Below are 16,504 nucleotides of genomic sequence, written 5' to 3'. Positions count from 1 at the left end.
AAAAAAAAAAAAAAAAACATCCCAACATTACTCTTTGGGGGGAATCCTTGGGACAGATTGACATCCACAGATCTACAGCATCTCCACTTGGACTGAATACAAACGTAATTGATAATTCCTCATAACAACACAACTGTACAAGTGGAACATCCCCGCTGCAGCTGGAAGCCTGTTGGCTGCAATAATCGACTTCTTTCATCATTTATGTGAAATGATTGGATTAGTGAAATCTGATTGGTCTAAATGAGAATCTAATAAGAGCTTGCTAATGAAGTTATAGGATGTTTCCAGGAAGTAGTGTTGCGAGCGTTTCCTTAAACCTCCACAGCAGGCACACAGACTTCAGCAGTCTGTTCAACTGATTTTTTTTGCCACTAATTCTTTTGGAGGTTTCAAACCTTCACGCAAGCCCAATTTAAAGATTTTTTTTGTCTAAAATGTTACTATAAAGGGTTAAATCTTCAAATATACAACTGGAATCTATTATTTCTGATGGATCCCCCTTATATGAGCACATCAGTCAACAGTGACATCAAATATTTCGGTTTTGGCCCACAGAGCACGTGTCTTTATGCTCATCTGATGAGGACTGCTCTTCTCATTCTCTGGCTATAAGCACAAATGCAAACAGCAGTTCTGAAGCACAATCATTTGGGGGTGGAGGCGGTTAGAAACACTCCGAGTGAGAAAACTGCCCACAAAACCATACAGATTGACGCAAAGGGCAGAGTACTCGCACGGCCTTGCGAGGCTGCCTCTGTGATCTTTTAATTTGCATGGATCAACACTAATCTCCATTGCAGCTCATCTCCTCTCCACTACACTGACCCTGGTGGAAAATGTGAGAGGCAGGCAAAATTACGAGATGGTCAAGGTTTCCATGCGGGTCATATACCTCTCTAAAGCATATCTGAATTTTTTTAGGTTTAGGAGGTTCTATCTGTGCTTATTTTTAAGGCACTCTTGAAAGGCCCACTGATGGAAATGTACCATGTTCATGAGGCCTTTTGTATGATGGAGGACATTTGTAGGGATTGTTAAGCTATTTCTGGGTATTTTTTAATTCAAATCACTACAAATCGTGAGCAAATAAAAAAAGACGTTTGAAAATTTGTATTTGTGATGTAGAAAAGCTTCCTACTCCACTCCATTCTGATCCATCCTCTTGGAAACAAATAGATCCATGTCCGTCTTTGTTTTCCTCGTCTGAGCTGGAATCTGGCTTAAACAACTATAGACAGGCAAAACTCTTGATTCCCAAAACAGTCCACCCAGAGAGATTTGTCAATTATTCAGCCCACCAGATTTTAGGCCATGTACACACGTAGGTGGGTATTTCTACAAACGCATATCTGCTGATCTCTGTTTTATAAAAAGTGTTGCGTCCACACGTGATCGTTTTAAAAATAACTCCATCCACACGTCCCCGCATACTTGCGCTCTTGGACGCGGTTATGAGCTTGCCAGAACAGTAGTTGACAGTGTTTCCATTAACACTGAAATTTTGCAAATTGGAATTTCGATAATAAATTCTCCTAATGGAAACACCACAATTTCGAAAAAACTCACATTTTTCGAAAAAAAAAGTTTATGCGCTTAGAGGAGGTGGTTTCCGCAAAACTGTTTTGGAAACACTTTTTATCATTAAAAAAAACTGATATTTGGTCAGAGCGCCGTGTAAATCGCTTTGACATCCATAAGAACCGGAATTAATCCAATTATAAGGCACAATATCGTTTTGTGAAACAAAATCAAGATTGAACAGGTTTTGCTTTATGAACAAATAAAAACATTTTGGAGCAGCGCACATTTCCTCCCTACAAACACATTTTAAAGGCTTTGCTCTAAACAAGTTATTTGTTTGCAAGATTTTTTTTTAGAATTTTACTTTTTGGAAATCTTTTTTAAACATCGGCTTTGGAGACTTCTTTATTTTTACTTTGAAATTCTGCTCTCCCGGGTTTCCAACTTCCTTACTGTGAGTAAATCTACACAATGATCACATCATATATATATTTTAACTAATTTAACTAACTTATTGCGAAACTATATTATATAAATATCTGTTTTTACTAGTTTTTAAGGGCTGGAAGTTTTCACTTTTCAGTTTAAAAAGGTTACAAAAATAAAACATGGACTCAAAACAAAAACATTCATGCACATTTTTTCCACAGGCTTGCTGTTGATGATAGGTTGTAGCAAACACTTATACAACAAGTAAAGGTAAGTAAAGGTTAAGCAAGTTATACGAATTAAAAAAACAATTCTATCTCCGTAAAATCCTGAGCAAGGAGTCATTTAGTCCTGATCATGTGGTAAGAGTGTGCTCCTTGTGTGCAGCTTGACTTAGAAATTAGGAAATTAGACAGATTGTGGTTTGTGTGAACATCCTACGGGCACTTAAGCATCACATGTACACCCTGTGTAAGCAAGGAGCCAGTACTCGCACCTTACTAATAACTAGTGTGAGGCATAAGTGCGTTGAACTTCCACTTCTATTGTTTAGGGCTTTGGGTTTGAGTCAATTTCCGAAACAGAGGCGGGTGATTGGTTGATACCCATAATCTACCAGGTGCCCAAACTGTGGCTTTTAAAAAAGCACAAATCCACAACCTTTTTTTTTGTTTCAGTGTTGGTGAATGTTAAAGACATAGGGTTGACTTCTATCAGCTAAGTCAGGTCTTTCAAGTGCAGAAAAACAGCCTATTAAAGTGTAACTTCTTAAAATATTGGCCCCCAATTAGGTCCCACCACTAGAACTGTGCAAATTTAATGACCTCTGCATGTGTGACGATCCGTCATGGCTCGTATTCTCCTGCCTGTGCAGTGAAGATGCTCTACGTGAAATATTCACACCTCACAAAGACAGTCATTTTTAATGGGGTGCATTTGCATAAACAGAGGATCAGTGCACGAGGAGCAGGAGTGGAGGAGCAAAGGGTTGAGCAGAGATGAAAATGACCAAACGGAGTCTAAGGTTTAGAACGCAGGGGGGGTATGATTGCAGGACTTTTGGAGTTACAGTGAAGAAAAGCTAGAAAGAACGGGAACAACCCATTTAAGAGAAGCAACAAAGAGAAAAGCAAACACTGGAGTTTACATGGCAACCGCTTTCTATTTGTATCTCACATGCATCCCTGGCACAGTTAAGAAACAACCCTGAGTGACGTTAGTCTGTTTAAAAAAGAAAGACAAGAAAATTCAGTTCAATAAACCCATAAAGTAAGCATCCTCTCAGTTTTTGCTACAAATACACTTAAATATCTTCTCATTGATATACTAATTCAGTTCTCAGATTTTAACATGATACCATCATAATTTGTTCTTACAAGCTTCCATTAATTAAAGCTACACTAAAATAGCAGCTAGCTGCAGTAGTGTTGCATAAAACATCCATTTCCATCTTCAGGCTGCAGCCTCCATGAGGTGGTAAGAACAACAACAAGGAAAAATTCTCTTTTAACAAGGAAAGGATCTGCAGGAACAGCAGGAAAAAAACATGTTGACATTAATCAGAGAGAGCAGGAAATAGAGGACAGACCGCCAAGAAGTTCACATAAATGAGTGTAACGTGACCAGATCTAAAGGAGATTTTTATGTTTGTATTTTTTTATTTTATGGAGTTAGCCCACCCGGGTTTTTAAAGCGTACAGCTACATAAGTTTACACATTCAACAGACATCCATTCGTAGACGCCTGCTGATCTCACTGCAGAAAACTATCCCACAACTCACTATGTGGAGGTCCCAACATGCCTTTCATGTCAAAGTCACTAAACGATATCATACAACCCTTTAGAAATCTCCAAAAATCTTCTTCATCAGAAAACACCCAGTCAGTTCAAGGGGGTAAAAATGTATAACAGTACAATGCACTGTGGCTATGAGATGTATTTTGTCCTTACAATTAAATACTAAATTAATTAAAATGTATTTAAATTAAAAAATAATAAAAGTAGATTGGATTTTTCTGCAGTTTTCCAATGCCACTATTGCATTAATTCTCCTGAAAACTCGTGCTAATTTTATATACTAACCTAAAACTTTATTTAAATTAAATTAAATAAGAAAGAATAATTTATAAGATACATTAATGGTGGTTCTGTGAGCTTCAGAGGCCATCTTTCAAACTTTTGAAGGAGGACAGTTTTCATACAGATCCTTTCAACAAGATCCATAATGTGGATCTAATAAACCATGAGGTCGATCTGGCATAAAAACAGGATGGCTTTGGGGAAAGTGACTGTTCAAAGTAAACTTGTTCAAGTACATCTGCATCAGTATTTTGGTTGATTTCGACTTGTCCACGTCACACATGAAGACGCAAACAGATGTTGGATTGTTTTTGTTGTTTCGGAGAGCTGTTAACATCAGGTAGATTTCAGCAGAAATGTTTGCTGCTTCTTGGAATGTAATATTTTGTGATTAATAGTCTGTGAAAAAAAATCAAAAGTACAACTAAGAGTAAAATCACATATAAGTTTTGCTCAGACTTGCTGTGGAATTTACTTTAATGTTACTGTATAATTTGATTGGTAACATAATGATTGTTGGATTGTGCTGAAAAACACACAATAGTCAGGAAAATGTTCAAGTTTCCTAGTTTAATTGCATTTAAAAGATTCTGTGCTTAAATAAAATCTCCCTAAATGTATAGTCACACTAAATAATAATACAAAGCAAATGACTGGACTGGTTTTGAGAACATCTTAAAGTATAAAATTATTATTATTATTATTGTTATTGAAATAGAATTATAATTCTATAATCTATTATAATAAATTATCATAAAAAACATTAACAATGTTATTTGCAGCTACAAATGTCTGAATGATTTATGTTTTTTGAGATGTACAGTTTAGGTGTTAAATGTTTAAATGTTCTCTGATATAATTTATAATATCTCATCCAGAAAACTAATTTAGATTTTATATAAAGGAAGTCACAAAATCTGTGCAGATCCTCCTTAACGCTGATGTTTTTTTAGTTGACTGATGTCAAATGATAATTATTAATATTAACTGAATTCTCCAGATTAAGTTAAAATGTAAGAAAGTAAATTTAAAAAAAAACATGAGTTTTTACACCAGCAATTATATTATAGCTTTATCTAAATAAAGAAACCCATTGGATGGAATAGGATCTTTACAATAGATCTTGTAGTTTCTCCATATGTTTAAATTTTTGTTCCTGTTTCATTCTACTGTAAATCATATATCAACAGTTTAAAATAGGTGGGATCTCATTTCCAGTAAGAGCCGCAGACGTTCTTCCTTACTAAAGATGCTCGTGTCTCTTTATTTACATCATATAAGACAGAAGATGCGTCCTCGACATCAGTCAGAAACCAACAGCTGTCGTCAGGCCCTCACATACACAACAAACAGAAAAATCCAAGCTACGCGCTGGAGAAGAAACCTCGTCAGGGGTCGACTCCGACGGATGAGCAAGTTCTGACAAAAAGAAAAAAAAAAAACCAACATGTGATCCAAAGAACAGAAGCAGTTTGAACTGAAGAGTTTGCAGATAAGAAAGGGAAGTGTACAGTCTGGACATTTTGTTTTAGACTGTTCTTACAAAACGTTTGTTTGCACTAACAGAGTCTAGTTTCTCAAAAACAGAATCTCAGGTTAAAGTTCATCTTGGCAACAATATAATCACAATCCTGCAAACACATAAATGAGTCTTCTGGAAGAAAAAAAGGTTCATGTTCAATAAGTTGAAGAGTTTATTAATGTATGACTAAAACAAAAACTTGAACAAATAAAATCATTGATTATATAATCAATGAAAAACAAGACATAAACTGTGATTCTGTAGATCTTGGAGACATTTTAGGAACATTTGGGGTAAGAAAAAAAAAAGAAACCAAAGTGAACAGAAAAAGGTAAAAATTGTTCAGTGGATTTTAAATCACTTGTTTTTTCACATATCAAACACAAAATCTGATACAAATCAATATTTCTGCCAAAATATCCCAATATACAGTGTTGGTACCTCTCTAATAAAAAATAACAAAATAAAAGACTGCAATAGAGGGAAAAAAGCATATATCTTTGTAGGTTAGTATTTTCTAACCTGCTCACGTTGAATTTCACTTTATGCTGCATGTGCTGTGTCATGGGCGTGTGAAGAGCACGCTTGTAACCCCAATTTCAAAAGAGTTGCACCTTTCAGAAGAGGGGCAGTGACCGCCTTTGCATCATTAAACTCTGAACAGAGATCTAAACGGGTCCTCCGTCTCCTCCCTCTCCATATTCATTTCAATAACGCTGTGAGAAACTGCATTAACCTTTAAGGGAATGCTGTGACCCCTTTGATGTCTGAGATTCCAGCGTGGAGGTTAAGACTTCTACTGATCACTGCATTCGGAAAGCACTTTAGGCCAATCAGAAATGGAGAGATGGGAAGCAGCACAACATCCAGCGTGACTGAAAGACTATTTTCATTCAAACGGAAAACTGGATCACTTTTGTTGTTCTGTAAAGACAATTCAGAGGGTGATTCCAGAAAACTTTAGGACTGCCGACTGTGGAGGATAAACCATGGCGAAGGACTTTGCATTCTCAATCAAAGAAGAGTTTGTGGAATAAAAACTTCTTTCAGGTCTTGGTAGTCACTTCCTTTTTAATCCACTCGTGATTCTTATCATTTTAATAAGTCATGTGTCTCTAATCCGTGGAAAAACCTGGTGTTGTAAAATCCTACGAGGAGTTTTATGGAGTTCAAGGAGTGACTGGTGGAGACAATGGAACATCCACTCAGCACAGTGACTGTTTTATGTGTTCCCAGCATCAGGCGAGTTTGATCTGCACTGACATAATGATGTGGACGAAGACGCTCATCAGAAAAAAAAAAATCAGAATTTTGTGAACTCTTTATAGATCGGATGAAAATAGGGTTTTTGGTTTTTCTAACATGTCCTTGTGACATTTTTCTGACGATGGACGACAAAATTAAGCTCAAAATTTCATTTCTGCACATAAAAATGCAGTTTAAAAAATTGTCGGTGTGACGTAGCAGCTACGTCTTTGTTTTCCTCGTCTGAGCTGACATCTGGCTCCAAACTGTAAAGCTGATAGCGAAAATATTTCTCACAAATTTTGCTGCACTGCCAATGTTAGGTTTGGGTTTTGGGGAGCTGTAAGCTAGCTGAAGATATATGGATGTCAAGAAGTAGGAGCGGCCTTACTCCACAACTGAAGCTTAGATTTTTAGTGAACTCCTGCCACTCTGCAGAAACTATGTCCTAGAAAACGACACAGGTTTTAGACTTTGGCTAAAAACGACATCATCATAATTAAAAAAAAACACTGGGAAAACTTTTTAAATAGATTAATAGAAGATTGAAGTGAAATTTTAATGAGTTTTGCTCATATTGTGGAAGTGAAATGTATGACAAAACATTGAAATGTTTGACCAACATCAACATTCTGTGAGTTTGGACCAAAACAGACTAATGTTAAAAAGTCATCTGACAGAAGCTCAAAAAGAACTTTAGAATACTGATATTATAATTATTGTCTTGTATTTTGTCAAATAAAACTATTAAATATAAAAGATTTATTAAAATTAAATTACCCATTGAGTTATTTACTACTTTTTTATTGTAATATTGTTAATAAATAGATCTGACTAAAAAAGTTGCACCAGACCAACAGATTCACATCTCTATCTTTCTTGGCACAAACGTCTCCACTCATCTAAAAGTGTTCCTCTAAAAAAATCTCTAAAAAGTGCTTAGATGTTTTAAACTTTAAAAAGCAACACAACGTTCAAGAATGTTGATAAAAATAAGGAGAAACACAAATGTATATCAAAACCAAAAACAGAGTTTATGTTCTGCTTATAGTTTTAATGTGAAGTTTATTGTCATTTAAACCAAATGAAACTTTGAGACATTTTCTTTATTATTGCATTATGTTGTTATACAGTGAGGTATAAGAAGTATTTGAATAATCTGTGATTTTGCAACTTCTCCCACATAGAAATCATGGGAGGGTCTGAAATGTTCATCTTAGGTGCATGTTCACTGTGAGAAAACATAATCTATAAAAAAATCTATAAATCACTATATGATCATTTGTATGCTACTGCTGCAAATAGGTATTTCAATCCCTGAGAAAATCAATGTTAATATTTGGTTCAGTAGTCTTTGTTTGTATCAAATGTTTCCTGTAGTTTTTTACCAGGTTTGCACACACTGCAGGAGGGATTTTGGCCCACTCCTCCACACAGATCTCCTCTAGATCAGTCAGGTTTCTGGGCCGTTGCTGAAAAACCTACATATTGAGCTCCCTATTTTCTATTGGGTTTAGGTCTATAGCTCATTCCAGCCTTGTGGAGGTCTACAGTTTTGTCTGTGGTGTCTTTGGACAGCTCTTTGGTCTTGGCCATGTTAGTAGTTGGAGTCTTACCAATTCATTCATTCATCTTATTGGCCGTTTTGTCCCTTTCAGGGTTGCGGGGGTGCCGGAGCCAAACCTGGCTACTGATGGTGGCGGGGTTCACCCTGGACAGGTTGCCAGTCTTCCATAGGGTCTCAATCACACACTCACATTCACACCTAGGGGCAATTTAGAGTAACCAATTAACCTATGAAGGATGTTTTTGGATGGTGGGAGGAAGCCGGAGAAAACCCAAGTGCTAACCACTCCGCCACCATGCAGCCCATGAAGTTTTACCAATTGTATGTGATAAACAGGTGTCTTTAGGGTCTTTAGGTAGCTAACAACCTCAAACAGGTGATTCTAATTAGTGAAGTGGAAGTAGGCTATTTAAAAGGTCTTGGAGGGTCAGAATCCTAGCTGATAGACAGGTGTTCAAATACTTATTTGCAGCAGTAGCATACAAATACATTGTTTTTAAAAATCCTTACAATGTCATTTCCAGATTTTTTTTGATTTCTCTCACAATGGACATGGACCAAAGATGAAAATATCAGGCCCCTCCATGATTTCTAATGGGAGAACTTGCAAAATCACAGGGTGTTCAAATACTTTTTGTCTCCCTGTAGGTTTGTTGGAGATGTAGAGAATTAGTTCTCCCATTTGGGAGTCATTATGAATCATCTGCAGTAAAGTTTACATAAAACACCCCAAACGGAATCATTTGAATTAGAAAACTCTCAGACACACAAAGCGGTGGACAAACACCCAAATGAGTCCCAAGAGTCGTGTGTGGAGTGATGAATGAATAAAAGACGTGCACAAAAAGCGCACAAACACACAAAAATCACAAATTCTATGAGTTGGACAAGAAAAATGCAGAAAAATCCATCAAAAATTGACTAAAAATGATGCTACCAGGGACTTCTCATCCAAAACAGACAATTGGATTGAACTTTTTTTTCATTTGGGACGGACCATTGACTGTATCTGTGAACTGGTACGAAGGGTGAGTGTGACGTCACCCATAGAAAACGGTTTATGTCCAGCTCCAGCCCAATGAAGTCATCATTTTCTGGTATATGGATGTCACCGTAATGGAACCAGAAGTCATCAGTCAGCAGTAATTGGTCCGAATCGGTCTGGCTGAACATTTCGCCACGAACGTTTGATTTTTGCCAATTATGTAGGCTTGTTGGAAGGCCCCTACCAATTGAAAGAGTGCTACTCCAAATCTGTCAAACATTTCAAATGTTGGATGTGATGAGGGCCAGCAGGCTCCGCCTACTTTTATTGAGACATCTGATTAGCATGTTTATAACTTGAAAAAATAGAAACAAGAGAATTATCAGAATATGTATGGTGATTCTGACAAATATAATCACTGAGTAATAGATGTTTGAGGGTGGGGTCACTTACTCCAGTTCTCATATACAGTCAACAGGACTGTCTGACCCCCTCACTTTTGACAGCATCATCATATTTACATTAGCTTCAGCTCTGCTCCCACTCTTCCTAACTATTATATGAAAGACTAGACCATTTGCTCCACGAGAAGGAGGGCCACGACTACGAAGAGATCCGGTACCTGTAACCTCTTTGCATCATAAGGTAAAGCTGCTGGTCAAACGTCCATGACTGTATATAAAGAGTATAGTCTTGAGCAGTGGGTGTGTGTTATGTGGGTGTAACGCTGGCTGGTTTAACCTTAAAGCAGAGGCCAGGCACCACTGAAACTGAGCGTAAACAATACCTGCTCTATCTTTATGCTACAAGAGCTTAAGAAAGGAAATCTCATGAATGCATACGGTCCACTAATGCATATGTTAGTGTTACTACTGCAGAAACATTTATCAGACAGAAAAACGAGATGCATTCAAGAGCAGCTCTCTAAAATGTGCCTACAAGACAGTTTTCCCTTTTAGTGTTATGGAATTTTCCACTAAAATGTGGCATCTAGTACAAAATCATGTTCATGAACATTTTTATAACATTTGAGTTTAACTTTTAGAATATTTTTAAGAACTTTACCCAATTGCTTTGCTTATGTGCTGCCTGTAGTTTTACAGATGATTGTTAGGAACTCCTTTGTCACAACTTCAAACTCTAGTTGATTTGTTTTAGTTCATTTTATCAGCAGAATCCAAAACCTTTTAAAGCATGTTTTGTTCAGAGCTTTGTTCCTCACTGATCTGTCTTTATGTTTAAATATTGGAGCGGTAATTACTTTATTAAAGTTGCTTTAATGCTGAAGAGTAGATATAAATAAAAAGTCTGCTAACTGAAGCAGGTAAAGGTGTGTTAATGTAGCTAACAGCTGTTTCTTTATAATTAGTTTTAAAAAAATAGCATAAAACCTGTTTTTTTAATACTTTACTTTTAATTTTTTGTTTCTTATAGTTTCTTGGCAATATAACTTTATATGGCAAGTGTTTTTTAGGGCCACATTTTTATTAACAATGGCACTAAAATAAGGTTTCAGAAGAAAAAATCATTATAAAGGCAAAATTAAATTCAAGCTTGGTTCTATTTTTAACCTTTCCACCCTAAAAATCCTCAAAGTTCTGTAACTTTAAAAAAAACAGGTAGAAGATTCAATCTTTGATCAACTGTTTTAACATTTATAACATCATGATTATCAATAAAAAAAGTTTTGCTTAACTTTTCCTATCATAATCCCAACGATTATGAGGTTTAATCTGCTATAAAAAATGTTTTATTTATTTTACCTTATTATTTAGACTGATATTTAGGGTTAAATTATACAAAGTGATTCTCCTACACGGAGGTGTTCTGCAAAAACCAAAAAAATTATAAAATGGTGAAACCCCTGTATTGTAATGCTGGTCTCAGTCTTCCCCCAAATTCATCACGTTTACAAAACATATTCTATTTGCCAAAGACTCAATAGCACATATTTTTTTCTGATTGCATCTCAGAGATTTGGTTCTGACCTTTTAGCTAAATCCACACACTTTATTCCAGCTTCCAAATTCTGCTACAAGGTTGTCATTTAGCAAAAATATGTTCAGACTTCAACATGTTTCCTGTTCGTGGAGATAAACACAAATGTTGGCAAATACATCATTTTTGACTGTAATTACTGTCTATGACATTAAAAGGGGTTTGTGTCACACAAAGAAACTAAAGCATTCCTGTTTTTTGAATAATCAAGATCATTTCTGAAGCTAGACTGGGGTTAAAAAAAGGTTCAGACAGCATAAAGTATCTTTACTGAAAACTATTTCCTGTTTAATGTAGTTTTCTGTACTAAACAGACTCCTAGTTTTTGTTTTACTAATTCAATCAATTCTACTTAGCATTTGACCCACACAAGTCTGTAAAAAAGGTTATTCCAACAACCCATACATGTCTTAATTTTATGTTTCCAGTTCATACATTTCTCTTTTCTTAAGGCGGTTCATGGATTTTGCTCATCAAGTCTCAAAACAAACTTCCTCTGAAATGTGTTATTTTAGTTTATGAAGGGGAAACACATTTATATTTACAATTAAGACATGACATTTATTATCCAAATCTTTAGTAATTAAAAAACACATCTATAAATTTGTGTCAATTGTGCAAAGACGGGACAGAAATGAAGAAATGTGAATAGAAATTGAGATCTGTGGAGTCTTAGAGAAGCATGTGATTCTTATGTCAGCAGAAACTCTTTTTAGAATGAAATCCTCAAAAAGCTGCTACCCTTAGCTGGCTTGAGGGGTTAAGGTGCTTCTGTGAGAAGAACAGGCTTCCTGTTGTTTTTTTCATCTTTCTGGGAAACCAAAAGAAATCTGGAGAATTTCAGCGTGTCTTCCTGGTTGATTTTCTCTGAATAACTAAGTAGAACCACCACCTAATTTAGCTGAGAAAGGCACTGAGTTGGGAGTTATTTTTAAGCGTTTTAGCTGTAAATAAAATGGATTACTGGTCTTACTTCGTTGTGGATTAGCAGAAGACAAAAATGTAAAGTAGGGCAGATTCTTGGCGTCTGCTTTTTGCTGATAAATTTTGATTTTGCCTCCAAAGTTTTCCCTCCCTTCAACTCCAAACTGGCCAAAATGTGAAGTTTGTGAGAAAACGGATGTTCCAGCTGTGGGAGGAAGGGCATGACATGACCTCAGCACACAGGAGGAGGCGATCCCCGCATCGCTCTTCGTTTGTGGTACAAAAAGACACGATGAACAGCAAACATTTATCTCCCAGAACTGCATTCAAATCCAAAGCTCAGCACCCACGTTAGAAATGAAAAGTAGATTTGTTCTGGTCGCACAGTTCCATGGCTAAGGAGTGGAACCCCGGTCGCAGACCTGTGGGCTCCTTTTCTCCGAACATCGTTCTGACTGAGGGAGTCTAACTCCAGGTCCGGAGCGCAGACATCCACCTACATTTGAAGTCCTATATTAAGGTTTCTCTGCAGATTGATTGAGCCGGTTCAAATCCTTGGGGAAAGACGGAAAACTGGTGCAACTGCTGTTCCTCACGTCTTCCCGAGTGATGCTGATGAGGCGAAGCGGCTCTTTTTCCATCCATGAGTGCGAGAGTATTTCTCTATCCACTATCCACTCAATCTATCTGAATCCACATTTACACAGTATGCGTTTGCATATCCAAAGATCTCTGGACTCCTGCACGTTCCCAAGGCTCAAATCCCGGCTTGTGTGTTATGTATGCCTGTGCAACATGGTCTGGGTTCAGATTTACAAACTTGTTTCTCGTAGGAACATGGTTCCGATGCTGTAGGAGACCTTCCTCATAGAGGCGGGAGGAGCCGAGCGCGAGCTGGTAAGGGAGGCGTGGCTGTGGGAGGTCCCCGCCTCCAGGAAGTAGCACGTCCCTGGGATCTCTTTGGGAAAGTTTTCTGGGAGGTCCATCCGTGAACGAGGGACGAATGAAAAAGAGCGGTCGTCTTTCAGCAATCTGGAGATAAAATAAAAAAGATTAGAAGGCCTGATGGTGACAGGTTTGTTGATTTTGGCAAAAAAAAAAAAAACAGCATAATTATCATAAAAAGATCACAGGGAACGCTTTGAAAATAGATAAAAAGATGATCGGAGTGTGATTTTAAAGAGCATCAATGTGTCTCTGGTAAAACATGTGAATGAAGGCGCAGATACTTACTGATATGTCGTTGGACTAACATTAATGCATCTTGGATGGCTCCCCGATTCAAACTTGCTGGCCAAAGTGACATTATTCCCAAACAAGCAGTACCGCGGCATTTTGACCCCCACCACACCTGCCAGCACCGAGCCGGTGTGGATTCCTATCCGTAGCTGAAGGAGAGCAGGATGGAGAAAGGAAGAAGAAGGGGGAAAAAAAAGAAAAAATAGACGTCAGAAATGTGTCAAATGTTTAAGTGTGTAAAGCAACACAACCCTGAGCCATAAATAGGTTACTGGAGTGTGTAGAAAAAGTTATATAAACAAAACCCGTGAATTTGATGCTTTCATGACCTGAGAGGTTAAAATAATATTAGATTATAATAGATTTAAAATAAGTTTACTGTGATGTCTAACCATTTACTATATCTGGGAACTGGATGAAGTGAGTTTAATGGTTTATGTCTGGTTCCAACCAAATGAAGTCCTCTTTTTTTGCAATACGGTCGCCACCATGTTGGATCCAGACGTCGTCAGTAAGCAGCGATTGGTCTGAGGCGGTCTCAGTCGATGTTTCTACTATAACCTCACCAATCAGGTGTGAGCTTGTTGGACGGACACGCCCCTACCATCCCTACATGAATTTGTCAATCAAATGTTTTGAACAATGAACGTGCGGCCAGAGGGCACCGCCTACTTTTATTGAGGTATCTAATCGGTCAGTTTATAACTTGAATACCTTGCACTACAGAAAAAAAATATTTAAAAATGATGATGAATTAAAGAGCATGTTTAAAATGTGTCAGAGCAAGAATGGTTATTCTGACAAATAATGACTGAGTAATAGTTGTTTTTTTTCTCTATAGGGATTCTGGAACCAGCAGGTACTTCCTGTTTGAAATGTGAGGGGAGGAGCCACTTACTCCAGTTATCATATACACCTAACGCATCTAATACACTGTAATTTAGAGAGACAAATGTTTTACAGTCTTTATTTATAAAGTCTCTATTTTTTAATATGAGTTATTTTTCCTTTTCTATTTTTTTTTCATATATTTACTATTTTGAACTATCCAAAAAAAACAAAAAAAAAATCCAAAACAGTCAAACAGGAAATTCTGTGTTGTGACAAATTTCAAATTAAAATATAACTAACTTTAAGATCAAATATAAAATATTAAACACTGTTTAAAAAAGGTATTTACAATAACCAATATAATTTGTTATTACATATTGTAGCAATAAAAAATGTGAAATTTACATAAAAAACTTTAAAATATTATCCATTGATTTGAAAAAATCCAATAACATTTTATTGATCAGCTACAGACACATTCATTGTCATTTTATAAATACACATCTTAAACCATTTTTAAATAAAGTGGGGATTTTAGGTTAATGACAACAGACAGAATTCTCCATCTATTTAAAAGGTCAAGTTGACATGGCCGGTGTTTTATGATGCTTTTATTTTCTCAAATCCTCAAAAACATTGACAGAAAATTATGATATAGACAAAAAAAGGTTTTGTCTAGATTGTCTTCTGACATTTTATTGTGAAAATGTCGGAGACAAAATAGACGCTTTACTCAGAGATCACTTATAACCTCCTAACCTTGACAACAGCCGACCCGGTGCACTTACTTTCATGCTTCATTCTGCAGAACACAAGCTGTCTACTGTTTTTATGTCTGCACTTGTCCAGTTATCAGAAGAGGTTTTGCAGAAACAAGCTCTCATGCTCCTGTGGATGTTTTCATCTAATCTGATATCCGGTGGCAGCAGATTAAAACTTGCACCGTGGGGGGGTAGATGGAAATGACTGAAATAAATAATTGATTGGCTCTCTCTCCCCTTTGCAGCAGGTATGAGCCAGAAACCCAGCGCTTGTGTTCAAACCAGGTGTGGGGCGATGCTGTCAAAGACACACAAATTGTCACAGTTGAACCGATCAGGGAACGACACATTTAGAAGATTGTGGACTAATTACTGGGTCATTCGTTTTTTTTAATAGACTCTTTATCCAGCTCAGTAGTGAAAGAGGGAGGCGGTTTTGTCCCCGCTATCATGAGACAACAAGCATCCTGATCCCTCCATCACATCAATTGATGTCATCAGTATAAACAGAAAATACTAGCATGCTGTACGTTTTCAATTAGATAAAAAGTGGTTGTAATGCATAGAAGCTGCTCAGCTGAGGTCATGCTATGGCTGACTGATGAACGCATTTTACTGCTTTAACACACACACAAATCGCTGCAACCACATAGATTTCCAATGATCATCTTCAGCATTTTAACACCTCTCGATGGAGCCAGCATTCCAGCACACTGCATGGTAGCCATGGCAACAACGGCTGAAAGTTGTAGCGAGCCAGAACGAGCGCAGACAGACAGAAAGACAATGGCGAGCAAGGAGGAGAGAGGGGGAACCTATAATTAGATGGCAGGACCTTGACAGCACAAGAGGGGAGATAAAGAAAATGAAACAGACAGCGAAGGAGAGCAGGCTGGCAGGTGCAGCCGCGCGTCCTATTTCTGCAGCTAAACTGCTTACAGATGGTCATATACTTGTCTGCCTCTACAACAGAAAACCACTCGCAAACAACCACTCAGAGATGCACAGGCACAAATCTACATCTGTGCCCACTCTCCTCTACATTTGTGAGTCGGAAAAAGCAGACGCAGCCTTCCTTCCTCCCCCCGCCTCGCTGTGAGTCAGCATCCAGGGCGCATGGCCTCCATGGAGCCCCAGAGCAAACAGCAGCAGAACACGCAACCAACCCCAAAGTGGCCTCCAGACCAAAGACGTTCAGATGAGAATCGACTCGGACAGACAGAAAGCTTCTATTCTATATGTTCTTCAGTTCATAAGATGTAGTTGAGATTAATGTATAAAAGATACAAAGCATTGGAGTTCAATTATTCCACTTAAAGGCTAAACTCCCACTATAATGTGTGACACTCCCCTGGGGGAGTGGTGAGCTGCAGACACAGCCGCAGTCAGGAACCATTTG

At 37.5% G+C, this 16,504-nt stretch overlaps 1 protein-coding gene across 2 annotated transcripts in view; it reads right to left on the bottom strand.

Annotated features, from left to right (window-relative positions):
* Positions 1-5,269: 5,269 nt before the first annotated feature.
* gucy1a2 (guanylate cyclase 1, soluble, alpha 2) overlaps positions 5,270-16,504 on the bottom strand; it is a 58,269-nt gene continuing 47,034 nt past the window's right edge. Inside the window, exons 8-10 of one of the 2 annotated variants that reach the window (XM_024276796.2) lie at positions 13,508-13,662; positions 13,095-13,306; positions 5,270-5,452 (exon numbers count right to left, since the gene is read on the bottom strand). In XM_024276796.2, coding sequence (XP_024132564.1) covers positions 5,340-5,452; positions 13,095-13,306; positions 13,508-13,662 — 480 coding nt within the window. In that variant the 3' untranslated portion in view covers positions 5,270-5,339. Of the gene's footprint in view, positions 5,453-8,513; positions 13,307-13,507; positions 13,663-16,504 lie in introns of those variants that run through there. The other variant, XM_024276797.2, reaches the window with a different exon arrangement.

Source organism: Oryzias melastigma, linkage group LG13, assembly GCF_002922805.2.
Source record: "Oryzias melastigma strain HK-1 linkage group LG13, ASM292280v2, whole genome shotgun sequence".
NCBI lineage: Eukaryota > Metazoa > Chordata > Actinopteri > Beloniformes > Adrianichthyidae > Oryzias > Oryzias melastigma.
Note: the sequence above shows the minus strand (reverse complement) of the source record. Positions and strands in the feature narration are given on the sequence as shown.